The 27,873-nt window shown below is 42.6% G+C and overlaps 1 protein-coding gene across 1 annotated transcript in view; it reads left to right on the forward strand.

Annotated features, from left to right (window-relative positions):
- The window catches only part of NCCRP1 (NCCRP1, F-box associated domain containing), a 59,945-nt gene that overhangs the window by 21,523 nt on the left and 10,549 nt on the right, over window positions 1–27,873 (forward strand). The window contains exons 2-5 of the mRNA XM_073598773.1: window positions 8,271–11,364; window positions 16,624–16,698; window positions 22,569–22,665; window positions 25,130–25,225. Coding sequence (XP_073454874.1) covers window positions 8,403–11,364; window positions 16,624–16,698; window positions 22,569–22,665; window positions 25,130–25,225 — 3,230 coding nt within the window. The 5' untranslated portion in view covers window positions 8,271–8,402. The remainder of the gene's footprint in view (window positions 1–8,270; window positions 11,365–16,623; window positions 16,699–22,568; window positions 22,666–25,129; window positions 25,226–27,873) is intronic.

The following is a 27,873-nucleotide window of genomic DNA, read 5'->3' on the forward strand; positions in this document are numbered from 1 at the left end:
GCTGTCTCCTTTGGCACAGTCTTATAACAGTTCCTAACACAAGTTGTAACAAACTCCTTTACTTCCTTTACAATCACTTCTTGTAGATTCTCAGCCCAATGAGCTCCCAGTCTCTCTCACTAGACTCTCACCAATACTTAAAAAAGGGCCAAAATACATCCCTGGGAATTACAGACCAGTTAGCCTAACATCAATAGTATGCAAGCTCTTGGAGGGGATGATAAAGAACTATAAACAAGATTTTAGTAATGAAAACTGTATCATTAGTAGTAATCAGCATGGATTCATCTAGATAAAGGAAAGCCAGTAGACGTGGGGTATCTGGATTTTGCAAAAGCATTTGACACAGTTCCCCATAAACTTTTACTGTACAAAATAAGGTCTGTTGGCATGGACCATAGGGTGAGTACATGGATTGAAAACTGGCTACAAGGGCGTGTTCAGGGGGTGGTGATAAATGAAGAATACTCGGAATGGTCAGGGGTGAGACGTGGGGTCCCCCAGGGTTCTGTGCTGGTACCAATCCTGTTTAATTTGTTCATAAATGACCTGGAGGATGGGGTAAACAGTTCAATCTCTGTATTTGCAGACAACACTAAGGGCCTTAGTAGATGATAGGCTCAGCAATGGCATGCAATGCCAAGCTGCTGCTAACAAAGCAAACAGAATATTGGCATGCATTAAAAAGGGGATTACCTCCAGGGATAAAGCGATAATTCTTCCACTCTACAAGACTCTGGTCCGGCCTCACCTGGAGTATGCTGTCCAGTTCTGGGCACCAGTCCTCAGGAAGGATGTACTGGAAATGGAGCGAGTACAATGAAGGGCTACTAATGCCGCGTACACACGAGCAAACTTTCCGGCAGAAAATAGAATCTAAAGAAAGAACTTCTGCGCTACTAAATAGGGCTAAATAAAATGAGCTATGAAGGTGATACGTATTGGTGCTGCAAAAACAGATGTAGTGAACACTCTTCACTACTAATAGACTAAAATGTGTGCAATCGTGTCAGATTGTGAACGTGTTTCTGCGCAAACAACAAATTAATAATCAAGTGAAAAAACTGCTTATTTCAAAATACAGTCCTGACTAAGATAACACAGTTTAAACAAATAAATGCAGAGTGAAAGTCCATAAAAAACGTGCATCAAGGTGACTGAGGTGTTAATAAAATCACACAAATCATAAAATCATAAAGTATAACACTTGTGACTGGTGGGTGAACATGCGTTGCTAGGTGATCTGGTGACTGTTCGTGGAAAAGGACACCCACTCGGGGCTCCCAGAACTCTCACCTTCCTGGCACCATATGAGTGCCTGTAGCTTTCAATAGATATGTAATTGCTCTAGTCCGGTGGTGGTAGTGGCGTCCTGGACCTTCTCCGGAGTGGTGTCACTTCCTCTAATGGATAAGCTCCATATGGTGGTGATAGGAAACAAAAAGGCTCCAATAGTATAGTAGGTTTAAGCCAAGGAGTTTAATAAAATATAATAAAATGGCTGCTTACATCAAAGTAAACGAAAAAAGTGCCAAACAACAGTGGGGACAGCTTGTTTGCGATACTCGCTACATCACTTCCGGTCCGCGTTCTCGTATTACCGGTTACGTGCCTACGCGTTGCGTCATATCACGTGACTTCTTCAGGGCACCCCACGTGATATGACGCAACGCGTAGGCACGTAACCGGAAATACGAGAACGCGGACCGGAAGTGATGTAGCGAGTATCGCAAACAAGCTGTCCCCACTGTTGTTTGGCACTTTTTTCGTTTACTTTGATGTAAGCAGCCATTTTATTATATTTTATTAAACTCCTTGGCTTAAACCTACTATACTATTGGAGCCTTTTTGTTTCCTATCACCACCATATGGAGCTTATCCATTAGAGGAAGTGACACCACTCCGGAGAAGGTCCAGGACGCCACTACCACCACCGGACTAGAGCAATTACATATCTATTGAAAGCTACAGGCACTCATATGGTGCCAGGAAGGTGAGAGTTCTGGGAGCCCCGAGTGGGTGTCCTTTTCCACGAACAGTCACCAGATCACCTAGCAACGCATGTTCACCCACCAGTCACAAGTGTTATACTTTATGATTTTATGATTTGTGTGATTTTATTAACACCTCAGTCACCTTGATGCACGTTTTTTATGGACTTTCACTCTGCATTTATTTGTTTAAACTGTGTTATCTTAGTCAGGACTGTATTTTGAAATAAACTTTCCGGCAGACTTGGTCCGGCGGACCGGATTCCGTCGGACAATTTGATCGTGTGTGGGCTCCAGCGGACTTTTTTTTTCCAAAAGTCCGACGGACCTAGAAATAAAACATGTTTCAAATCTTTCCGATGGACTCGAGTCTGGTCGAAAAATTTCGCTCATCTGTATGCTAGTCCGACGGACTAAAACTGACGCTAGGGCAGCTATTGCCTATTGGCTATCAACTTCCTTATTTTAGTCCGGTCGTACGTCATCACGTACGAATCCGTCGGACTTTGGTGTGATCGTGTGTAGGCAAGTCCGTCGGATAGTCCGTCGGACCAGTCCGGTCAAAAAGTCTGCTTGTGTGTACGCGGCATAAGCTAATAAAGGGTCTGGAGGATATTAGTTATGAAGAAAGTTTATGAGCACTGAACTTATTCTCTCTGGAGAAGAGACGCTTGAGAGGGGATATGATTTCAATATACAAATACCGTACTGGTGACCCTACAATAGGGATAAAACTTTTTGGCGGAAGGGAGTTTAATAAGACATGTGACCACTCATTAAAATTTGAAGAAAAGAGGTTTAACCTTAAACTACGTAGAGGGTTCTTTACTTTGATGCCCCGTACACATGGTTGGACTTTGTTCGAACGTTCCGACAACAAAATCCTAGGATTTTTTCCGACGGATGTTGACTCAAACTTGTCTTGCATACACACGGTCACACAAAGTTGTCGGAAAATCCGATCATTCTGAACGCTGTGACGTAAAACACGTACGTCGGGACTATAAACGGGGCAGTGGCCAATAGCTTTCATCTCTTTATTTATTCTGAGCATGCGTGGCACTTTGTCAGTCGGATTTGTGTACACACAATCGGAATTTCTGACAACGGATTTTGTTGTCGGAAAATTTTATATCCTGCTCTCAAACTTTGTGTGTCGGAAAATCCGATGGAAAATGTCCGATGGAGCCCACACACGGTCGGAATTTCCGACAACACGCTCCGATCGGACATTTTCCATCGGAAAATCCGACCGTGTGTACGGGGCATTAGAGCGGCAAGGATGTAGAATTTCCTTCCACTGGCAGTGGTCTCAGCGGGGAGCATCGATAGTTTCAAAAAACTATTAGATAAGCACCTGAACGACCGCAACATACAGGGATATACAATGTAATACTGACATATAATCACACACGTAGGTTGGACTTGATGGACTTGTGTCTTTTTTCACCCTCACCTACTATGTAACTATGTAACTTATTTATCCGGGGGTGGCTTCCTAAAGTCCGGGACTGTCCCCAGAACCCAGGGACATCTGGTCACCCTATCCAAGCTGGGCTAACAACAGAAATTAATTACAGGCTGCAACTACTTCTTAGCATTTGTCTCTCCATCTCACAATGCATTGCTCAGTGCCCAAATTACTTATTAGGATCCTGGGGGAATGTATTTATATACCTAAAAGGTGTATTTTTAATGTTTTCACAGAAGATTCACATTTTTTAAATTTGCCTTGCTGAAAGTTGTGTTCGTCTAGGCTATGTTGCCAGCACAATGACAAGCTGAAATCCATTTGTTTCCAATATGCTCATGTAAGCAAGTGCAGTTAGCTAGTCTGCCACTAGGTGTCTCTGTTTCAGAATAGTGCCTGGGTATTGAAAATAGTGTCATCAGGTGCTAGGTCCCTCTTAGCTAGTGCCCTCCAGTAGTGATGCAATGGGTGAGTCAGTGCCCACATTTAAGCCAGGTTGGGAGGAGCCCTAGTGGAGTTGGAGCATGGGAGCCAGAGTCCCCCACCATCAGGCAAATGTAGTCAGTAAGAAGAGGCCCTGGACAGGGCTGGAGAACATGGAGAGATAAGCCTGCACCCCGAAGAGCCAGCTGTAGATTTTTATCGTGGAGGAGGCCAATAGGGTTGCAAAATGCCTTTTAGGTGAGCCCAAGTGTTCCCTGGAGTGAGGCTTTCCCCCCCAGAGGACCTGGAAGAAGTGTACCCAAGTCAGAGGTTACTGCAGTGATCCTGTCCCAGAAAGCCTACTTGTAAGGAGCAGTGAGCTGGATACTGACAGCCTAAGGCAAACCAGGAGGACCCTTTGAGTGAGTACTGATGATCCCGGGAGGAGAGAGACTGAATAGGGAAGGTGGCTTGCTAAAATGTACTGTGTGCTGCTGTTTGTCCACTATATGTGATTGACAAAATGCTGTCAAGTGACCCTTGATAGTATGTCTATGTAATGCCATCTTAAAGTAGCATCAGTAAAGATGAACTTCTCTTGAACCCCTCCTTTTTAACCCCTGTTTACCTGATGCTAGATTGCCCTTAATTCAGGTACCCACCCAGCAGATCCAGCATTGTGCTCATGCAATCCGCTTCTCCACTGTCACTGCTCAGGTCCTGCTCCACCTTCTTCCTCTGTGATGTCATAGGGTGAAGGCTGTCTCTTCTGGGTTTAGGCCTCCCAATGATGCGCTGCCTGGCCCGCCCCCTGATAGTTTCATGAATGGGAGTCTATGCTTCCAGAGATATGTGACGTGCATATGCCAGGTGGCTCCAAAAGCACAGAACATCATTCTAGTCTAGGCCAGAATGGAGGAAGGGGGCAGGTCGGAATGTAAACAATAAATAAAAAGGTAAATAAACAGCAAGAAAGTTTTTTTGAATTAAGTTCTGCTTTAATAACAAATTTACTGTGCATAATCCATTGAAAGTTCTGGACAGTACTAGAGTGACATAAGTTAGGGGGCCCATTTACATTGCTGCACATGTTGACGTAGATTGCATTAACACAGCACATTCTGTTTGCAAAGGCCCTTAACAAGCCTCAACACATGAAAACATGATGTCTTAGCTTATGTTGAATCACAATAACTTCTCTGGCGGACTTCAGCCGTAAAATATTCCCTCAAGAATTCAGGTTTATTACCACCTGCCACAGCCATTGCAAAGCTAAATGTTGTCACACTGTTCCGGTGTATTCTATATATTATAAAATAACTAAGAAATCCACCCATAACAGTCACAGCTTTATTGTGACAACTTCATCATGGCCTCGTTCTTGGGGGCAAAGACATAAACTGACAAAGCTTGCCAAAAGAGGTTAAAAAAGACAACAAATGATTCATGTGTAGTGGTCCAAATCATTTGATGGAGGGGGGATTATGGTATGGGGTTATTATTCTGGGGTTGGGCTTGGCCCCTTAGTTCCAGTGAAGGGAACTCTTAAGGCGTCAGCATACCAAGACATTTTGGACAATTTCATGGTCTTAACTTTGTGGGAACAGTTTTGGGGATAGTCCCTTCCTGTTCCAACATGACTGCACACCAGTGCACAAAGCAAGGTCCATAAAGACATGGATGAGCGAGTTTGGGGTGGAGGAACTTGACTGGCCTGCACAGAGTCCTGACCTCAACCCAATAGAACACCTTTGGGATGAATTTGAGCGGAGACTGCGAGCCAGGCCTTCTCATCCAACATCAGTGCCTGACCTCACAAATGTGCTTCTAGAAGAATGGTCAAACATTCCCATACACACACTCCTAAACCTTGTGGACAGCCTTCCCAGAAGAGCTGAAGCTGTTATAGCTGCAAAGGGTGGGCCAAATCAATATTGAACCCTACGGACTAAGACTGGGATGCCATAAAAGTTCATGTGTGTGTAAAGGCAGGCGTCCCAATACTTTTGGTAATATAGTGTATGTTTTTGGATGCAGAGCTCATTCAGAAAACTGGAGTCTGAATCTGGAAATTACATTTGAATGTGATGCTATACCTCTCCTGTGTGTCCTGGCAAAAAAAAACCACATTAATCATATGAAGTTCCATCCAACCATTGGCGGCTCCTCCATAGGGGAGGCCCACCCCCAGGCAGTCACAAAAAAATACAAAATAAAAAAAATTTTAAAAAAAAGGCCCTTTAAAAAAGAAAAAAAAAATAGAAAAAAATGTCCTTTAAGTGCACTGTGTTCGGGCACCAGACACAGTGCACTAAGGGAAGCATGACGTCTATGCAATCACGGGATTGCAGACGAGACGCTTCATTTGCAGGGTTTTGATCTGCCTTGTGGCGCAATGCATTGCGCCGGAATACTTCCGCCCATAGTATCACTATGGGTGCTTTGTTCTTGATTGACATCACTCTAGGACATGGGCGGTGCTTTCCCTCCAAGTTACAACGTCACTTCCGGTTTCCCTGTGCCAGTGATAAACGGGAAGTGATGTTAGCAGCTCCGTGGAATGCACAGCCTGATTGGAGCTTTTTATTCACAGCCCTCCCTCCTCTCTACACTGACACCTCCATCCCAGCCTGGAGCACGGGCAGCTATGGTTGGCAGGCTAGCCTTGCAGGATGTCCCCGAGCTGCTGGACATGAAGAAGAAGGGGGGCAGGGTGCTGGACAGTCCAGACTCAGGACCCCCCCCCCCAAGTCCTTGTCCCAGCAACTGACTCCTCAGCCCCAGCAACAGCAGACAAGTCCTATGATCAGGTGGTGTCCGGCCAGACGGTGCGGGTGGTGAATAGAGTCCTGTCTATGTACTACAGGCCATTGGGCTGTCAAATAAGAGCTGTCAAATAAGAGCCTGTATAGATATAACCTCATGGACTCTAGGGGGCACAAGGTGTACAAGGGCACACTGTGTTCCAGCAATATGATGTTCATTGATGATCTGATCATTGGTGATCAGTAATGGGATGATGATCAGTGATGCAATGTAATGATAATCAATGATGGAAACAGTGATGATCAGTATGCTGTGATTCTGGGCTATACACTCTGCTGTGATTCTGGACTATATACTCTGCTGTGATTCTGGACTGTATACTCTGCTGTGATTCTGGGCTGTACACTCTGCTGTGATTCTGGACTGTATACTCTGCTGTGATTCTGGGCTGTACACTCTGCTGTGATTCTGGACTGTATACTCTGCTGTGATTCTGGACTGTATACTCTGCTGTGATTCTGGACTGTATACTCTGCTGTGATTCTGGACTGTATACTCTGCTGTGATTCTGGACTGTATACTCTGCTGTGATTCTGGACTGTATACTCTGCTGTGATTCATGACTGTATACTCCGCTGTGATTCTGGAGTGTATACTCTGCTGTGATTCTGGACTGTATACTCTGCTGTGATTCTGGGGCTGTATACTCTGCTCTGAGTCTGGGCTGTATACTCTGTCCTGTGAGTCTGGTGCTGTATACTCTGTCCTGTGATGCTGAGCTGTATACTACTGACACTATGGGTGGAAGCAAGTGGAATACAGAGGACACAGTGGGTGGATGCTATAAGGGGTAGGGCTTATAAGTGGGAGGGGTCAAAAAGGAGGGGTGGGTCTGGTGCCCCCCCATCCTAAAACTTTACCAGCCACCACTGCATCCAACAGATTTTACTCCTTTCATCCACAAAATGCGTTAACTGAAAATATACAGTATATGAACAGTTATATGTAATAACACCAGAGATTGTTGATCCAGGAAAAATTTGATTGCCTTGGGGATCAGGAAGGAATTTTTTCCCAATTGGAGCGAATTGGCCTATGCTGTATAGGGTTATTTTTGCCTTCCTTTGGATCAGCTGTGGGTATAGGGCTCTATATATGCAAGTTTTCTATTTATTTATGATTTTTTTTTCTATTAGTTGAACTAGTTTGACTAGATGTGTCTTTTTTTCAGCCCGACTATGTAAAATCGGCACTCATCTGCAGGAAAACTAATTTTAGCTTTTAGTGCAGGTACTGCTTGCAGCCTTGATTATTGAAGGAACCACTATGCAAACATACTAAAATGCAGTTAGCCTGTATTCCTGTGTCACAAAGAAAAATGCCTGTATGATTAGGCACTGATAGAAGCTGCCATTCTTGACTCGTGCTGGGGAAATAGCTTGCTACATTGTGTTAGCTTTGCTGCCCCCGAACTAGTATGCAGCAAATGAGTCAAGGCCTAATCATAGAGGTGTTTGCTTCAAGATGGATTTTCTATACCAAACTAGGGTGCTTGAGAGCACCATCACCTTAATTCCTTGTTGATAAGGAAAGAATAATGATCTGCTTGTACTTTATAGGGGATGACGCCTCTATGCTGACACGCCCAGCACTCCAGTATTCTCATCCTAACACACCTCCGCACCTGGTTGCTGGGAGGGAGGAACATAAGACTAAAAACACCTAGAAGACCGGAGAGAACAGACAGCAAGATGAGTGACTGTACGCAGCAAGGGGAGAGCTCTGACAGCTCAGCTGGAGGCCTGAGTGCAGTGAGAAAGCCTGAGGAGGATGTAAAAGGTGGACAAAAGATGGTTGGGGACTCTGATCTGAGCAACGACACTGGAAAGGATGTAAGTGCTGATGGAGCTCAAAAAGAAGCCACACACAACAAACAGGTGATAAAAGAGGCAACAAAAGAGAAAAATCCAAGCAAACAGACTAGGAACCAAACAGACAGCAATCCTGTATTAGTAGAAAAAAAGGAGACAGCCAAGAAAGAAGCTAAACAGGCAGAAGGAGACCACAAAGTGCTTCCTGAAGAAGAGAGAACTCAGAAAGATACTTCTCCAAAAAAAGACAAAGTGACAGCAGAGGGACCTGGAACAAGTAAAGAGACAGCTAAGAAACATAAAAAAGCATCTCAAGAAAGGAAAAAACATCCAGAGACATCTCAGGACGAAGCCAAGCATAACGAGACAGCTCAGGATCCAGAGACAGCTTACAAACAAGAGAAACACAAAAACACATGCCAGGGGCTAAATGAGCTCAATGAGACAGATGAAAAACTTCAAAAAGGGGTGTGTTTGGAAAATAAGAATCGCAAAGAGACAGCTTGGGAAAAAGAGGACAGTAAAAATACAGCTTATGAACAGGGGGAAACCACAGGCACTTCTCAGGGAAAATGGAAACAAACAGCGACTCAGGATCAAGAGAGGGGCACAGTGAGCCTCCTGGGCCAAGTGAAAGACAAAAAGAGCCTTTATGGGCAAGACAAGAAACAAGAGACATCTCAGGAGCAAACAAAACACTCAGGAAACCTTCAGGAGCAAACACAACACAAAGTGACCTTCGAGATCCAGATGAGACACTCTGAAACCATTCAGGAGCAAGCAAGGTACCCAGAAACCTCTGAGAAGCAGGTGAGACACTCAGACACCCTAGCACAACACATAGCGACCTCCGAGAAGCAAATAAAACACTCAGTGACTCCCCAGGAGCTAGCACAACACATTGCGACCACCGAGAAGCAAATAAAACACTCAGTGACTCCCCAGAAGCTAGCACAACACATAGTGAGCTCCGAGAAGCAAATAAAACACTCAGAGACTCCTCAGGAGCTAGCACAACACATAGTGACCACCGAGGAGCAAATAAAACACTCAGAGACTCCGCAGGAGCTAGCACAACACATAGTGACCTTCAAGAAACAAATAAAACACTCAGGGACACCTCAGGAGCAAATATATCACACAGAGATACCTCAGGAGCAAGCACAACACATAGTGACATCAGAGAAGCAGGTGAAGCGCTCAGAGACCCCTCAGGTGCAATTACAAGACACAGAGACCTTTGAGAAGCAGTTGAGGCATTCAAAGACCCCTCAGGAGAAAGCACAACACACAGTGACTTTGAAGAACCAGGTGAGAAACTCAGATACCTCTCAGGTGCAGGAACAAGACATAGAAACCTTTGAGAGGCAAATAAAACACTCAGATACCCTTCATGAGCAAACACAACACACAGAGACCTCTGAAAAGCAGGTGAAACACTCAGAGACCCCTGAAGAGCAGGCAAAACACATGATGAGCTCTGAGGAGAAAGTACAACTCTCTGAGACCCCTCAAGTGCAAGGAGAACACATAGTGGTCTCTAAAGAGCAGGTACAACACTCTGAGACCCCTCAAGTGCAAGAAAAACACGTTGTGACCTCTGACAAGCAGGAGAAACACTTAAAGACCCCTCAAGAGCAGGCAAAACACATAGTGATCTCTGAAGAGAAAGTACAACTCTCTGAGACACCTCAAGTCCAAGGAAAACACATTGTGGCCCCTGAGAAGCAGCTGAAACACTCTGAGGCCCCTCAAGTGCAAGGAAAACACATAGAGGTCTCTAAAGAGCAGGTACCACACTCTGAGACCCCTCAAGTGCAAGGAAAGCACATTGTATCCCCTAAAGAGCAAGTGAAACACTCTGAGAACCCTCAAGTGCAAGAAAAACATGTTGTGACCTCTGAGAAGCAGGTGAAACACTCTGAGACCCCTCAAGTACAAGGAAAACACATAGTGACCTCTGTAGAGCAGGTAGAACTCTCTGTGACCCCTCAAGTACAAGGAAAACACATAGTGACCTCTGTAGAGCAGGTAGAACTCTCTGCGACCCCTCAAGTTCAAGGAGAACACATGGTGGCCTCTAAAGAGCAGGTACAACACTCTAAAACCCCTCAGGTGCAAGGAAAACCCACAGTGGCCTCTGAAAAGCAGATCCAACACTCTGAGACCCCTCAAGTGCAAGAAAAGCACATCATGGCCTCTGAGGAGCAGGTCCAACACTTAGAGACCTCTCAAGAGCAAGCACAACAAATAGAGACAGTTGGGAAGCAAGTAAAACACTCAGAGACCCATTGGGAGCAAGCATGCCTCACAGAGACATCTGAGATACAGATGAAAAACTCTGCAACCCCTCAGCAGCAAACACTACACACAGAGACCTCTCAGAAGCAGGTGGGAGACTCTGAGACCCCTCAAGAACCAGAAAAAAACAAAGAGACATCTCAAAAGCAGTGGAGACAATCCGAGACAGCTGAGGAGCAGATTATCAAAGGCACTGGAGAAAAGGGTGATCACAAGCAGACCTTGGAAGAAAAACAAATTGACATTGCTCATGTGAAGGAAATTCTTGAACTCCAGAAACTAGTTAAACCACCAAAATTCAAAGATGAAGTGGGGCCTACAGTCCAAGAACAACAGATGGAGAGCCAGGCCTGTCGGCATACTGTGGATCATGTCCCACTGGTAAAGGAACCTGATACTGATGAAGGCTGGCTGGAGCTCTGTGACAGGGAATGGGGTCTCAAGGAGAAGGCAGTGGTCATCCCTGACAACGTCAGCTGGAGAGATGCCTACAAGAAGAAACCCTTTGGAAGGAACTTTTTGAGAAGCCCAAATCCAGAAGGTATGTTGTGTTTAGTTTACTTGACCTTCCAGGCTATATACAAAGCACAGCCATTTCTCCTCTTAATTTCTGTATACTGTGAATTGGATTAAAAATGGGAGGGAGGGTAAAGGTGGGTACACACTATAAGAAAATCAGGCGAACGATCATCCGATTTGATATTTCAACAGCAAGTCGAAAATTCTCGTACAACAAAGGCTTTTTTTTTTGTTTATTGTTTCTGATCATGCGTAGTCTTTCATATCTGATTTTTCTTGTACGTAAACAGTACACATTAAACAAAAATCAGTTGTTCTGTTCAATTACGGTAAACATTTTAAAGTTTGTCCCTTCAGAAATTTTCGTTTGGAAAGTTTGAATCAGATGTCGAAAATTGTGTACACACTTTACGAAAATTGAACGCTCACGCCTCATACAGAATTTATCCTGCAATTTTCTCATAGTGTGTGCCGAGGTTTAGGCTTGAGGCAATGTATATGGTGAAGCCACCAATTACAGCATTTTAGCTTAACGGGAGGGAAAATTTAAAGTATATATATATATATATATATATATATGTTGGGAGGTCTTGATAGGCTGTGCCTGGCTTCAGGATTTTAAAACTATATTCCACAGTTACAAAGGTGTGAGAATATTCAGCAATAAAGCCTAGTACACATGATCAGAAATTCTTAAAAAAATACAGATTTCAAAGCGATTGTACGATAATTCCAAAATTATCCGAAGGGACAAACACAAATTTTTCTCGTACGATACCAGATCATACGATTTTCGTTTATTCAGCACAGTTTTCATCCGAAAATACAATACAAATACATTACATCTCTTCCAATTTTTTTTTTGTCGTGTGGGAATATTCGTACTTTAGTAACCTATTCGTTTTCAAAATGCAGACCAGCATGCAAAAAAAAAATGGATGATCATTCGTCTGATAATCTCATTGTGTGTACTTGGCTTAAGAGGTGAAATCTAGACGTTAAAGGAAGTTATAGTGAATTTTCACACATTTTGAGTAAAGCTTACAAGGCTTTCAATTGTATAGGTAAGAGTTAACACTTCTTTTTAAGTATTTAGTGCTTTGTCCTGATTGTTAAGATTTTCTCTCATTTTCCTGTCCCTGTGACACAAATACAAGAAACAAAGTGTGCAAATGTCACTGTGACAATAAGTCACAGACAGCAATAAAAATATTGTCAGAAGTTCTAACCCTCCCCCAACTCTACTTAAATGTGCTTCTATTTGTGTCCCTATTTAGGGACAAAAAGGGTCTCTTACTCTTCCTTGAACTATCCAAATAGAAAGACGTTTTGGCTGGAGTTGGGCTTTGCAGTCTTTTTAAATGTGACATTTTTACATGTTTGTTCCGGCTTATTTTTATGTTTGGCAAGGTGAACTCCAGATATGAACTTAATTATACTTTTATTGGTTTAGCTGGACACAGTGTAAGTATGCATATTGTGTACGTAAAGGACTGCTGTGAAAATCCTTGCTCACTCACCACCGCCACCAATCGCACAACGCCTTGTATTTCATCAAATTATTACAAGACACTCTCTGGATGAAGTGGAGATCATGACATTACTGCCCTGCCTCTCCTTCTCATCCAATCAGAGAATGCCTTGGAAAAATGTAAAAAAAATACATGGCATTCTGTAAATGACGGCAGTGCCGAGTGAGTGTCCCTCTGTAGTCAGTGTACAGTGGGGCAGTTGCTTGGCACAAGGCCTGGACGATTGCAGTGATCACTGTAGTACAGCTGACTACTACAGTGATTGTCAACTTCCCCAGCAGTCCCTTAGGTATGGGATATGTACAGTATATTTACATTGTGCCAAGCTGGACCAATGTAAGTATGCAATTAGGATCATACTTGTGGTTCAAGTGATTAGCCTCAGAAGCAGGGTAGATAAGCTGGTTGTACCCAAGTCGATCCATCAATCGGCTTGGGTACAACCAGTCTGTCTGACTTTTTACATGCAATTTCTCCTGACGACTGTAGCCGCTAGCAGTAATCATTGTGTTCTGCCGTCCGGGAGGGTCTCTCTGCTGGCAGAACACAATAGCGTTGCAGAAGGGATTCCCCCATCAACACCAACTATGTTGATGGGGTAATCACTCGATCTTCTTTCCTGTCCCCCCCCCCTCCGTGGGAACAGAAAAGATAAATGAAGCATCTATGGCTTGCCTAACTTCTTAGAAACTTTTGTAATAACATATCCACCATACAGCGAGTGCATTGTTTTCAGTGAGTCAGCCGACTCATAGACTTGCATTGTGAGTAGAAGTATAACACAACCGCTGTGTAGCACTGCAAAGCAGGAAGTGGTGTCTGCATATGTAATGAACAAATATGGCTGCTCCCAAGTACATATATTATTTAAAATTAAATATCGAAACAAAAAATTTACACATCAATACGCTTATTTACGATAGCTGACATTTTACACATGTACCTACCTTTTACATATATATAGTATAATTGAAAAGGTTGTGCGTTCCATTTAAAGCATATCTAAATTAGAGGTCGACCGATATGGGTTTTTCTCTGGCCGATGCCGATGCCGATATTTAGAAATCGCGGTGGCCGATGGCCGATATGTGATGCCGATTTTTTTGGGCCGATATATTTGGCCGATTTTTTTTTTTTCCTTTCTTTTTTCCCTTCATCTCATAAAATCTAACAGTTAGACCCCTTTCACACTGGGGCGTTTTTCAGGCGCTTTTGGGCTAAAAATAGCACCTGTAAAGTGCCTGTAAAACGGCTCCCCTGCAGTCTCAGTGTGAGATCCCGAGTGCTTTCACACTGAGGTGATGCGCTGGCAGGATGTAAAAAAAAGTCCTGCAAACGGCATCTTTGGAGCGGTGTATACCACTCCTCCACCACTCCTGCCCATTGAAATGAATGCGCACCGCTGCCGAAGCGCCTGCAAAGCGTTTTGGCAGCGGCGCTTCAGGGGCGCATTTAACCCCTTCCTCAGCCGCTAGCTGGGTTATAAGCGCCCCGCTAGCAGCCGAATAGCGCCTCTAAAATGACGGTAAAGCGCCGCTAAAACTAGCAGCGTTTTACCATCAACGCCTGCCCGCTCCAGTGTGAAAGCAGCCTTAAGTAATACAGAAATTTTTTTTCATTTAAACATTAAACAAAACAAACCTTCAATCAGTTCACTTGTATGTATAATTTAGAAAAAAAAACTAAAAAAAAAAAAAACTATCTTAAATAATAAATACACAAAAACAGGTAATCAAAACTTTTGGACGAAAAAAAATGGGCTAACTTTACTGCTTATTTTTTTTTTTTAATTCATTACTGTATTTTTTTTTTTTTAAATTGCGTTTGAAAGACCGCTGCGCAAATACCGTGTGACATAAAATATTGCAACAATCACCATTTTATTCCTTAGGGTCTCTGCTAAAAAAATATATATAATGTTTGGGGGTTCTAAGTGATTTTCTAGCAGAAAATACAGGATTTTTACTTGTAAGCAACAAGTGTCAGAAAAGATTTAGTCTTTAAATGGTTAAACTGAAAACTTCTCCACGGAGTTCAGTCTATTGATAAAAAGAACCTGAAAGAGATACAAATGTATCTTCTTATCAGACTTGGCAGGCTGCCCAGAGGAGGAGAGAATCCTCTCCACAGATAACTTAGGGAAACTTGCATTAACTTCTATTACAGAAGTCATTTGCAAGTCACGGCTGAAGTTATAATCGGCCTTTTTTATCAGCACAATCGGCCGATGCCGATTAAGTAAAAAACGCCAAATATCGGCCGATATATCGGCCAGCCGATATATCGGTCGACCTCTAATCTAAATGTCAGAAAAAGTCTCAACTTCCTATCAGCATATTTGTTTAAATTCAGTGACTTTGAAGCCAGACAACTAGCATTTTTAGAGGGACGGGTCAACAATGGAAGCCTCAATGTTATTATCATGACTGGTTTCCTTTTACTGCTTAAGGACCCCCCATGTACATATACTGCAGCAGGGTGGCCCTTAAGTGCAAAATCGCATACCTGTATGTGATTTCTTTATCCTGGTCTGGGGCACACGTGCGCGCCACCGGAGACCCGCTCAAGCTGTGATCCGGCGATCGTTCGGAGAGAGAGGCAGAATGGCGTTCTGCCTATGTAAACAAGGCAGACCAGAGAACCACAAGTTCTGCCAGAGGGGAAAATTGAGATCTTGTGTTTCAGCTAAGCATTTCTGTTTTTCTTACATCAAAGTATATCCCCCACAGTTAGAAAGCACCCCCTAGGGACACATTTAACCCTTTGATTGCCCCTGATGTTAACCCCTTCCCTGCCAGTGTCATTAATACAATGACAGTTTTTTTTTTTTTAAGCACTGATCACTGCATTGGTGTCACTGGTCCTCAAAAAGTGTCACTTAGTGTCAGATTTGTCCACCATATGTCGCAGTCCTGCTAAAAATCACTCATCGCCGCCATTACTAGTAAAAAATATATATAAAAAAAGTCCCTAAATCTATCCCATAGTTTGTAGATGCTATAACTTTTGCGCAAATCCATCAATATAAGCTTATTGGGATTTTTTTTTTACCAAAAACATGTAGCAGAATACATATTGGCCAAAATTGATGAAGAAATTAGATTTTTTACAATTTTTTTTTATTGGATATGTTTTATAGCAAAAAATAAAAAAATATTGTTTTTTTCTTATTGTTTATAGCGCAAAAAATAAAAACTGCAGAGGTGATCAAATACAACCAAAAGATAGTTTGGAACAAAAATATATATATATATATACCACCAAAAGAAATCTCTAGTTGTGGAAAAAAAAGGACATCAATTTTATTTGGGTACAGGGGCGCACAACTGCGCAGTTGTCAGTTAAAGTAACGCCGTGCCATATTGCAAAAAATGGCCTGGTCCGGAAGGGGGTAAAACCTTCCGGAGCTGAAGTGGTTAAACATGTAGGCTCCAGGACTGTCACCCTAATCCCTGACTTTCCTACCTAGTAGGTCATTGATCTGGGACAAGTACTGTATGTAGGATGGGAATTCATCCTTGTCAGGCTTCTCTGGTTGGATGCTTCCTCCAGTGCTAGCTAGTAAAGTGAGGATCAGGATGACGGCTTTGAAGTCTGCAGCTTCACAAGTTGTCTATGACACCTTCCATATTTCTGTGAGAAGCTCTTTTTGGTATACTCTCCTCCTCCCCCCGCATCTTTCTCACGCTATGTCTCTTCCATACAGGCAAGCTTTAACCTGTATGTTCATTGATGTGTTGTTCTATCAGGTTTATCCACCAGCCAGCCTCCTCCACAAGAAGAATTTGATCCACCTCCTGAGAAGAAGCCCCTGGAGACATTAGGTCAGTACTATGATTGAAAGACGCAACAAGTTTTACTTCTTTCCAAGTCTCTACCTGACTGTTTGTTCTATGATTGTGCTGCCCACACCCAATGTATCACTGGAGGAACACAAACTGTCAAACTGATTTCCTTTGAATGCATTGGATTGATGAGTAACATCAGCTTGGTCAAATTAGGATAGGAAAGGGGCATTGCTAGGTTCCTAATAGACCCAGGCCAGCCCTGGGCACTGACATTGAAATGTTGCAAGCCTTCCAGCATACCATATCAGTCGGGGTAATCTATACTTTTTCTTGTTGAATATTTTTTATTAGTTTTGTTCAATTATACAAAAAAAAAATGTAACATTGTAAAAGAGCTTCTGCAAAGAGATTGAAGGTACTATGAGAAACCTAGGAGTACATTGTAATAAATATAACTGTACAAACAGGCTTGTTACCCTATTAAACAAAGACACACTTAAAGCCGGCCATAGACAGTTTAAATTGAGATTTGAACCATGTATGGGCAGGCTGATTGTACCCAAGTTGATTGATCGATCAACTTGGGTACAACCAGCCTGTCCAATTTCCCATGAGATTATTGCCAGAGGCTATAGCCGCTGGCTTTTTTTTTGGGGGGGGGGGGGCGGCAAACAGTATGCCAACCCCCCCTCCACTCCGGTCGGTCGGTAGCACTTACCCCATCACCAGCGGCTTACCCCGCTCGGCGGTGGCGGCCACCCGTTCTCCTGCTCTCCACGGGTCATCACAGCGACGGCAGCAGCAGCTTCCGTTTCCTCCCTCCTCCTTGGTGGCCTTCGGGAGTTTTCTCTTTTGGGCCAATCGGAAAACTGGTCTCACACCCACTTCTGATTGGCCGGATTGAGAATCAGTGTTTCAACAACGAATATTCATTCGCTGTTGTAACACACCTGGGTGGAATTGGAGCCCATTCTCTGCAACCCGAGCCCACCCTGTTGTGAAGCCTATTAGAGCCTCTGGCTCTAATCAAGTGCTTAAAAAAAAAAAACCTGGCCGCTGTAATTCATGCGCCTGGTGTCCTAAAAGGGGCCGGATGCATGAATAGGGGGTGGCCATGGATAGATCCATGCTATGCATGAATCTATCCATTGCATATAGGGGGTGGCGTGAAGGGAGTGGGTGGTGCCCGGGTGCCCCTAATGGACGGGCCCCCCCCCGCCGCTGACAATATTCACTGTGTGTTCTCCTGGCCAGGACAACTCCCCATATCCCCTTCACAGGGAGAACACAATAGCTTTGTGGGAGGGATTTCCCCATCAACACAGAACCCATGGTTGCAGGAAAGAAAATCACTCCATCTATGGTTGGCTTAAGGAGTTTAAGAAAATGCTTAAATGTTAGCAGTCAGTGGTGGCACCAATTACACGTGTCCCAAGATAAGGGCAAAGCACACGTAGGGGGATGAAACAGACTATCCAATGGCAACGGAGAGACTGAAGGGGAGTAAAGAGAGATAGAGTAAGAAAAAAAAAGGGGGGGGGGTGTGGAGGGAAAGAAGGACGGTCTGAAATGGAGTGCAAGGTCCTCGTCTGGGTCAGACCAATGAATCAAAGTTTGAGGAGATGACAGTCAAAATTCCCTGGAAGGCAATGGGAAATTTAGAGGTCCCAAACCCACTTCAGTTTCATCATAGTGCCATGTAATTTAGCCATGAGCTTCTCATTAACCAGGGCCCATAACATACGGGCTTTAACTTCATCAATAAAGTTTGTGCCAAAACACAGATCATTAAAGTATGCTTTTTCTGGTGATCTCTGCCGGTTTTAAAGTGTTACTAAACCCACAACAGTAAAATTAATCTGTATATTCAGTAAAGCATATACTCACTGTGGAATCTAATGGGTTAATCCTCCGCATTGTGTAAAAAGGCTGTTTGATTATGTCTCCTCTGATCTTCCCCTTCTTCCACTGTCCCCAATCCATCTCATGATATAACAGAAACTTGGGGGCAAGCTGCACATGCTCAGTTTGGTGTGTTTTGCTAGAGAGTTTTTTTTTTTTTCTTGTGAGAGCGCATGTGATCAGCACAGGCCCAATCAGCACTGTCCAGACAAAGGGTCAGGGGCCTGCAGGCTCATAGGACAGTTAGAGGAGAATGAAAACTCCTCCTACAAGATTTAACCAGACACTGATAGAAGTCATAAGACTGCTCTAACTGCTGATGAAAAAAGGGATTTAGTAGTTTATATTTACTAAAACTATTGCATTTCCACGTTTTGTGTACTGTGGGAGACAAGATATAGTGAATACAGGGTCCTGGATTTAGTAACACTTTAAGTTAAAGCGGAGTTCCACCCATAAATGGAACTTCCGCTGATCGGGTTCCTCCCCCCCTCCGGTGCCACATTTTCCACCTTTCAGGGGGGGAGCAGATACCTGTCAAATCCAGGTATCTGCTCCCACTTCCGGGGGAAAGATCGCCGCAAATTGTGCGGCAAGCTACGTAGTGTCCAGCCCTTCCTCCTCCTCCCCCCGCTGCCTTCTGGGAGACACACAGGTCCCAGAAAACAGCAGGGACCATTCAGAAAGTGCAGTGCGACTCGCGCATTGCGCAGTAGGAAACAGATTGTGAAGCCGTAAGGCTTTACTTTCTGTTTCCCTTAGTAATGATTACGGCGCCTGCACCTGGAGCCGAGGAATGGGTCGGCTTCGGGTGCCGACATCACGGGCTCCCAGGACAGGTAAGTGTCCTTATATTAAATGTCAACAGCTACAGTATGTGTAGCTGCTAACTTTTCATTTTATTTTACCCAGGCGGAACTCCGCTTTAAGAATGGCTTCTCGTGGTAGCATGGGTATTGATTTTTGCAAGAGAGTATATAAAATGCCATCAACTTCAGAATCCAGAATGCATGTGCCATCAGGCAGGACCACTAAATATGAAAATGTGACCCCAGGTCTGGACAGCTGTGAATCTATAATTTTATCCATCATATCTTCTCCCTCCTTTCATAATTTCCTCCAGATGGGTTATATTCCCTTTCCTATTGCACTTTCCTGCCATTAGTTCTTTGGGGCTTTGCTGAAGAAAGGGCAGGAAGCATACCTCCCAACATTTTGAGATGAGAATGAGGGACACCTACTAGCAAATGTATGTAGGCATAGGACACGCCCCCCTGCCACACCCCCTTGAAGGAGAATTAACCCAAAAAAAAAAATTAATCCACAAGTGCTTTTTTTTACCACTACTATTCTTTTATACTGGCTTTTAAAATGTACAAATGCAGCAATTTAGAAATTGGATGAAAAGTTTAGCACTGGGAAACACTTTTTGAAAGATTAAAAGTGCATTTTATATACAACTATATAGATCAGACCACAATGAGGGACAAATGAGGAGGAAAGAGGGACATTGCTCCAAATCGGGGACAGTCCCTCGAAATCAGGGACAGTTGGGAGGTATGCAGGAAGTGTCTAACACTAAACATTTTGCATTCTATTGTATTACTGCATTATAAAAGGTAAACTAAATATATCTTTTCGCCCAGATATTATACTCGAAAACACAGGAAACTTGCCACATAATTCCCATATTACTGTTCATTTTATCCTCCTATCGGTCTGTTCGCTCTCAATCCACCGAGAGGTTGGAGAATCTGAACTCTTGAAGGTGCTGTAGTGAACTGCTTGAGGTTGAAATGACCCCTTTAGGGGGAAAAACATTGTTTTTTTTTAATTTTATGAAAGAAGAAAGAAATTAAAACAAAAATGAAATTAGTAGATATTACACCCATGTGTCGGAATTGTTTTGGGTGGACAGGATGGAGAACGTTTTTAATAATTTATTTAATTATTTTGACTTTGGACTTTGACTACAAAACATATATTTATCTTTCTTTCCATTGCTTAAAGAGAGGCTCCAGTTTGGTTAAGAAGGATGTGATTTACTCCATGCATACTGTACATGGCAAACTTGTAATCATGTTTTAAAGCTGGAAAAAAATACGCTTACAATGGGGGCCCGGAGGGGGGGGGGGGGGGCACACTGTAAGGGTTAAATACTCTTTAAATCTAGTGGGTAGAGGAAGGGGTAAGGAGTAATACTTTCTCTATCCATGTAACCAGTTCAGCACTGCTGCCTCTCTAAGGTGCTCTCAGCCGTGGTCACATGCCCACCTCCTCCACATACAGTACAATGCAGGTTATTAGCCTTACCTTCTTCTGTTCTGTAGATATTTCTGTGGATCTAGTCAGCTTCTTCTAAAACCAACTGGTAAGTCAGAGGGTCTGCCTTTATTATAAACCCCTTATCAGTCTCCATAATAGAAAATACTGCAGCCGAAGCATCCCTACCTAATGGACAGGCTGTGTATCAACTTTCTATTGCAATAAATAGACTGTGCAAGGCCTATGTATGGGAGGTGCAGGGCCCATCTGGGATGACTATAATGGAGGCCGAGCAGCAGGGTCGTCTTTTACACAGGGCAAAAGGGGCAGCTGACCTGGGCCCAGTCATTGTTGTAGGGCCTAAAGCAGCTGCTTCTTCAACCCACACTGTCTGCAAATAGTTGATAAGTGGATTCTGGGGAGGTGGGGTAGGGGGGCAAGAAAATGTTTGCCCAGGGTCCAATCAATATTAAAGAAGGCCCTACTGAGCAGGTCATACATTGACGATCACAGTGAAGTGGGGTCATGGCTAGTAAAGGGTAAGTTTTTTATTTATTTATTTCAGGTACTTATACAGCATATACATTGTACATTCACATCAGTCCCTACCCTCAAGGAGCTTACAATCTAAGGTCCCTAACTCGCATTCACATAGCTCCCAATTGTCCCTGATTTCGAGGGACTGGCCCTGATTTGGAGCAATGTCCCTCTGTCCCTCTTTCCTCCTCATTTGTCCCTCATTTTTGTCTGATCTATATAGATGTATATAAAATGCACTTTCTATCTATCAAAAAGTCTTTCCCAGTGCTAAACCTTTCATCTGATTTGTAAATTGCTGCATTTGTAAATTCTAAAGGTCAATATAAAGGAATAGTAATGGTAAAAAAGCACTTGTGGGTTTAACCCATCTTGTTTTTTTGTACAATTCTCCTTTAAGGGGGCGTGGCAAGGGGTGTGTCCTTTGCCTGCATACCTTTGCTGATAGGTGTCCCTCATTCCCATCTCAAAACGTTTGGAGGTATGCATTCATATACTAGGGCCAATTTTGACAATTTTAACCTACCAGCATGTCTTTGGAGTGTGGGAGGAAACCGGAGTACCGAGAGGAAACCCACGCAGGCACAGGGAGAACATGCAAACTCATACTCACCTGCTTCTGTTCTGTAACTTTACTTACCCTTTAAGGATGATGCATTTTTACAAGTATAAAAGTGAAGAATTCTTTTTATTGAGGGTGTGTCTGTACTTTTTATTTACATAGCTTTATTATGTTTCACAGCACTTTACGATGTGGGGTAATCATAGAATAGACAAACAAGAGTTAACAATAGAATAAGCAATGAAGAAGAACGGGGCTATGACCACAAGAGCTTACAATCTGGGGTACATGAGAATACACCTGCCTATTGCCTATTGCCTGCACACCATTGAAATCAATGCGGACCTTCTTTTGAAAGTGCTAGTAGCCTGGCCGTCATGTTAAGTTCGATGTTTAAACTACTTTCTAAATCACTGACACAAAATACATATGCATATAAGAATGCTTGCTTTACTTGTTGCATACTTGTTCCAGGTCAATGCCCGAATGTATTGAAGCCAGAGGACCAGCATGATAGGCTGACAGCTAGCATTTTCAGAGGGAGAGGTCAGCAATGGCAGATCGTGTGCCTCTCTCATGACAATTTTATAAAGGACTGAGCACCTTCCTGATTTCTCTCTCTCCATATATTTCTCTCCAGGAGATTTTACCGGCTGGCAGATAAGTACAGAGGAGATTCCGGTCGACAGGAGCAATATCCCACCTGGGGTGGTTGTGTGTTATCTGCCTATCTACAGGTCAGTATAGGTAATTGGCAATTAAAAATATTGGCATTATTGGCAACTGAAATCTGACCTATTTGTCAAAATATTTACCAGCATGCTGACAATTTTCAGTTGCTCAAGAGCCTGCACCTTCTGACATTTTTTTTTTCTTTTTTTAAAAATTCATGATGAAATTAATGTTGAATCGTTGTAATTTTTCCTATCCATGTGAATTTTCTATCCTTGGAAAACTTAAACTGTTAGATCCTGGATCACATATTATTTGTAGTGTACAGATGAACATTTCAGCATCTATGTTACTGTGTGGGCTACACATATCACTGTACTGACACCTCGTGGTCAAAAAGTGGTACTGCAGCATGAATTATTATTATTATTATTATACAGGATTTATATAGCACAGTTTGTGCAGCGCTTTACAACATGAGGGCAGACAGTACAGTTAAAATACAATTTAATACAGGAGGAATCAGAGGGCCCTGCTCATTAGATCTTACAATTTAGAAGGGAGGGTCAAGTGATACAAAAGTTAATAACTGTGGGGGATGAGCTGATGGAGAAAATAAAAGTACAGTTGTTAGGTGGAGGCAGGATAGACTTCTCCAAAGAGAAAAGTTTTCAGGATAGTGGATAGAGTTGGCGATAGTCAGGTAGATTGGGGTAGGGAATCCCAAAGGATGGGAGAGCCTTGGGAAAAGAACTAGAGACGAGTATGGGAGGAGGTGACAAGGGAACTAGATAGAGAGCGGGAGGTCTTGGGAGGAACAAAAAGAATGATAAGGTTGGTATTTTGAGACTGGGTGAGTGATGTAGCTGGGGCCAAGTTGTGGGATGGCTTTGTAAATTGTTGTTAGTATTTTGAATTTAATTTGTTGGGTGAGTGGAAGCCAATGGAGGGATTGGCAAAGAGGGGTAGCAGATGCCGAGCGGTTTGTAAGGTGGATGAGTCTGGCAGCAGTATTCATGATGGACTGAAGGGGGGATAGTCTATGTAAAGGTAAGCCAATGAGAAGGGAGTTGCAGTAGTTGAGGCCAAAGATAATCAGAGAGCGAATTAGGAGCTTTGTGGTGTCATTGGTTAGGAAGGGGCAAATTTTGGAGGTGTTGTGGAGGTTGAGGCAACAAACACCCTTGCATGCGGGATGAGTTGTTGGTTGTTCCATTGATCATTATTATTAATAATACTTATTGCTAATAATAATATTAAGTATTATTAATTATTATTAGGGTTGCACCGATACTAGTATCGGTATTGGTATCTGTGCCGATACCGAGTATTTGCACAAGTATCGGTACTGCTGCAAATGCACCGATACCTGAAACCGATACTTTCAGGCTCGGTTCTTTGAGCTGTCAGTGGGTCTCCCCTGTTGACAGCTAAACTGTTAAAGAAGTCTGGAAATTGGAGCTGTCAAAAAAAAAAAAAAAGCAGCCGGCAATGTTTATTAACAGCATTGCTCAGCCGCTGAAACACTAAAATAAAAATAAACGTTTCTTTTTGAATCTTTCTGTTTCTTCATCTGCAGATCAAAGAGATTAACAAATGTTCCTCTGTTTAACCCCTTATAAACCCCTTAATTTACTCTAATCAGCCTTAATTAACTCCCTGTTCTCCTCCATTTTTTTTTTTGTTCACGTCTATTTTATAAACGATAAACAATTAAAACTTTTTTTTGTTTGCTTTGTTAGTGAATATTTTTACACGTATATATTTACATATATTTAAACTTTTCACATTGAAAAAGCCCCAAATGTAAAAAGAAATCTATTTATTTAATTTGTAAATAATTTTTCAATGCTTTGTACCATTGCTGACAGCTGAAGTGAAAGGTAGGTATCGGTAATTGGTATCGGCGAGTACTAAAAAAAAAAAGTATCGGTACTCGTACTCGTTGTAAAAAAAAATGGTATCGTGCATCCCTAATTATTATTAATAATACTTATTGCTAATAATAATATTAAGTATTATTAATTCTTTTTCTTAGTATTATTATTATTAATAATAATAATAATAATAATAGTAGTAGTAGTAGTTGTTATTATTTTCGTTGTAATATTATTATTATTTTCTTTCTTGGCTGGCATGTTGACTTTCTTACTCCTCTTACTCACTGTCCCTGAACAAATATACAGGAAAGAACTTCCGACTGTTCTGTTCTGTAGACTTGTTCCAGGTCAGGGACTGATCCAGAGGTCAGAGTACTGAAAGCAGAGGGTGAAGTATTAACTAGCAAGCAACTAGCATTTTCAGATGAAAGTCATCAGTGACAGCCTCCATGCTTTCATGGCAATTTTGTAGCTTTAGCCTAAAGCGGTGCTGTTAGCAAATGGTTAAATCTCTCAGTAGCATGAAATAGATCAGATTCTTCAATCCAATTATTGCTTCACTAAAGATCATTAAATGTACATGAAGAAATAAACAGCAATGTGAGAAAATCAACTTCTGTTTTCACTGACATGTGACCAATATCTGCAGTTGGTGTGTGAAGGAACAGATGGTGGACCTGCTGTCTGAAGGTCTCTGGCCTGAATTGCTGGACTCCTACCAACCTGATATCTACGTCTTGGACTGGTCAGTATATTAGAGGGATACAAACATCATAAAACATACACCCATTGAAAATTTTAAGTATATTAAATGTATTGCTTATGTTTTTTGTTGTGTTTTTGTTTTTTTTGTTTATGTGTTAATTGCTTAAATGTACCGTGTTTCCCCGAAAATAAGCCCAGGTCTCATATTAATTTTGGCAACAAAAGACACAGTAGGGCTTATTTTTGGGGTAGGTCTTACCATGCAATGTGCTGTCTTCTCTCCCCTTCTCTCCCTGCCTGACAGGAATCCCCAATGTGAAGTGAGTTAAAATGCTTGTAAAATCCTATAATCCACTCTATTACAGTAGTATATAATGAACAATGTGTGTGTTTCTGTAATATAATTGTGCCAAATACCTTCATTATAGCGCCGCTCTGCGCTTCTGTGACCTGCTGGAGCTCATTTCTCCGCAATTATTTTACAGAAACACACACATTGTATATTATATACTACTGTAATAGAGTGGATTATAGGATTTTACAAGCATTTTAACCGCTTGCCGACCAGCAGTTGTCATTTTACTGCGGCAGGTCGGCATGATCCCGCGAACCGTCGTAGCTATACGTTGGCTTGCGGGATCGGGATAGCTGCTGCACAGCGGGGGTGCCGATGCTCGTGGCCGACAGTCGCGATGACCGCTGGCCACGAGCGATCGCCAGCACGAGGGGCAGAACACGGAAGTGTGTGTGTAAACACACAAATCCCTGTTCTGTTCTGGGAGGAGTGACAGATCGTGTTCCTATTAGCTAGGAACCACAATCCGTCACTTCCTGTAGTCAGTCCCCTCCCCCTTCAGTTAGAATTGCCTCCCAGGGAACACAGTTAACCCCTTGATCGCCCCCTAGTGTTAACCTCTTCACTGCCAGTGACATTTGTACAGTAATCAATGCATTTTTATATCACAGATCGCTGTTTTAATGCCAGGGATGCCAAAAATGTGTCAGAATTGTCCGATGTGTCCGCCATAATGTCGCAGTCAAGATAAAAATCGCAGATCGCCGCCATTACTAGTAAAAAAAAAAAATTAAAAAATAAAATTGCTATAAATCTATCCCTTATTTTGTAGACGCTATAACTTTTGCGCAAATTAATCAATATACGCTTATTGCAAATTTTTTTTACCAAAAATATGTAGAAGAATACATATCGGCCTAAACTGAGAAAAAAAATGCTTTTAAAAAAAAAAAATGGGGATATTTATTATAGCAAAAAGTACAAAATATTGTGTTTTTTTTTTTTTCAAAATTGTCGCTCTTTTTTTGTTTGTAGTGCAAAAAATAAAAACCGCAGAGGCGATCAAATACCACTGAAAAAAAAGCTCTATTTGTGGGAAAAAAAGGATGTCAATTTTGTTTGGGTACAACGTCGCACGTCCACGCAATTGTCAGTTAAAGCATCGCAGTGCCGAATCGCAAAAAATTGCACGGTCATTCAGCAGCCAAATCTTCCAGGGGGTGAAATGGTTAAACTAGGGCTTATTTTGGGGGTAGGGCTTATATTGCAGGTCTCCTAAAAAATAACGCTAGGTCTTATTTTCGGGGAAACACGGCTTATGTGTAGCTCCACCTTTGTGACAAAATGATGTGTGGCTCCATAGGCTACACTCATTGGGTATGTGGTGAAAGATGGAGATGTGACAGGAACAGCTGTCATTTGGCCCTTCAGAATATCATTGTGACACTATGACACGAGCCACTTGACTGCCTTGCAGCAACTATATTCGAATGAGAAAGATATATAATCTGGCTGATCCTAATTAAAACATGCGGTGGGGCATAATGGCTACAGAAGGTGGAGTTTAAATAGAGCAATCACTACAAATGTATCATACAATTACTAGAAATGGAAAAATGTGCAAATTTCTGAGAGTTTCTATAACATGAGTCGGGGCAGAGAGGCCTACACACATGTACTGTGTCCCAGCTCCAGAGTGTTCATAACACTATCAAATACTAGTTGTTCATACTTGTCTTAACCACAAGATGTTGCCATTTGATTTGGTTATGTGCATTTAGAAGCTGGGAGACAGTGTGGGAGGTCAGGGAACGGTCAGGGTGGCAATTGTGAGGGTGAAATCTACCCCCTCAAGTTAATAAAAGGAAAAGATAAACAGATTCATTTTAGATAGAGTGCTGAGGATTTATAATCTCTGATGGGCTGTTATTGTTGTCTGTGTCCCCATTAGGGCAATTCTTCCTCTCTATTTGGCTTGGTGACCCCTATCACTGTGACTGAAAGTGATGAGAAATCCAAGATTTTGAGTTGTCACCAGATCAGGGATGGAGGGCAAAATTTCCATTGGGGACACTTGTATCAGTGACAACTGTCTCATTAGTGATTTTAGGTCCTGCAGTGGAATCCTACAGCAAGAATCTCTGAATTCATGTGCCTGAAATCACAGGGGGTTCCAAACAGCTGCAGCCACTCAGTTTGTAAAAAGAAATGACAGGCCGACAAGAGCTGTGGCTGTCTGCCGATCCTCACATGTATCTGCACACCCTGCGGCTAGGAACAGATGACCGTACCCAGACGCAGATAGATTGTGGCTGATCATCTATTCCTAGCTGCAGATGACCACTGGATGTGCCCATATATGAGAAGATTGTCAGCCTGTCATTGCTTTGTAC

Source organism: Aquarana catesbeiana, linkage group LG09 (assembly GCF_042186555.1).
Source record: "Aquarana catesbeiana isolate 2022-GZ linkage group LG09, ASM4218655v1, whole genome shotgun sequence".
In the NCBI taxonomy this organism is placed as follows: Eukaryota; Metazoa; Chordata; class Amphibia; order Anura; family Ranidae; genus Aquarana; species Aquarana catesbeiana.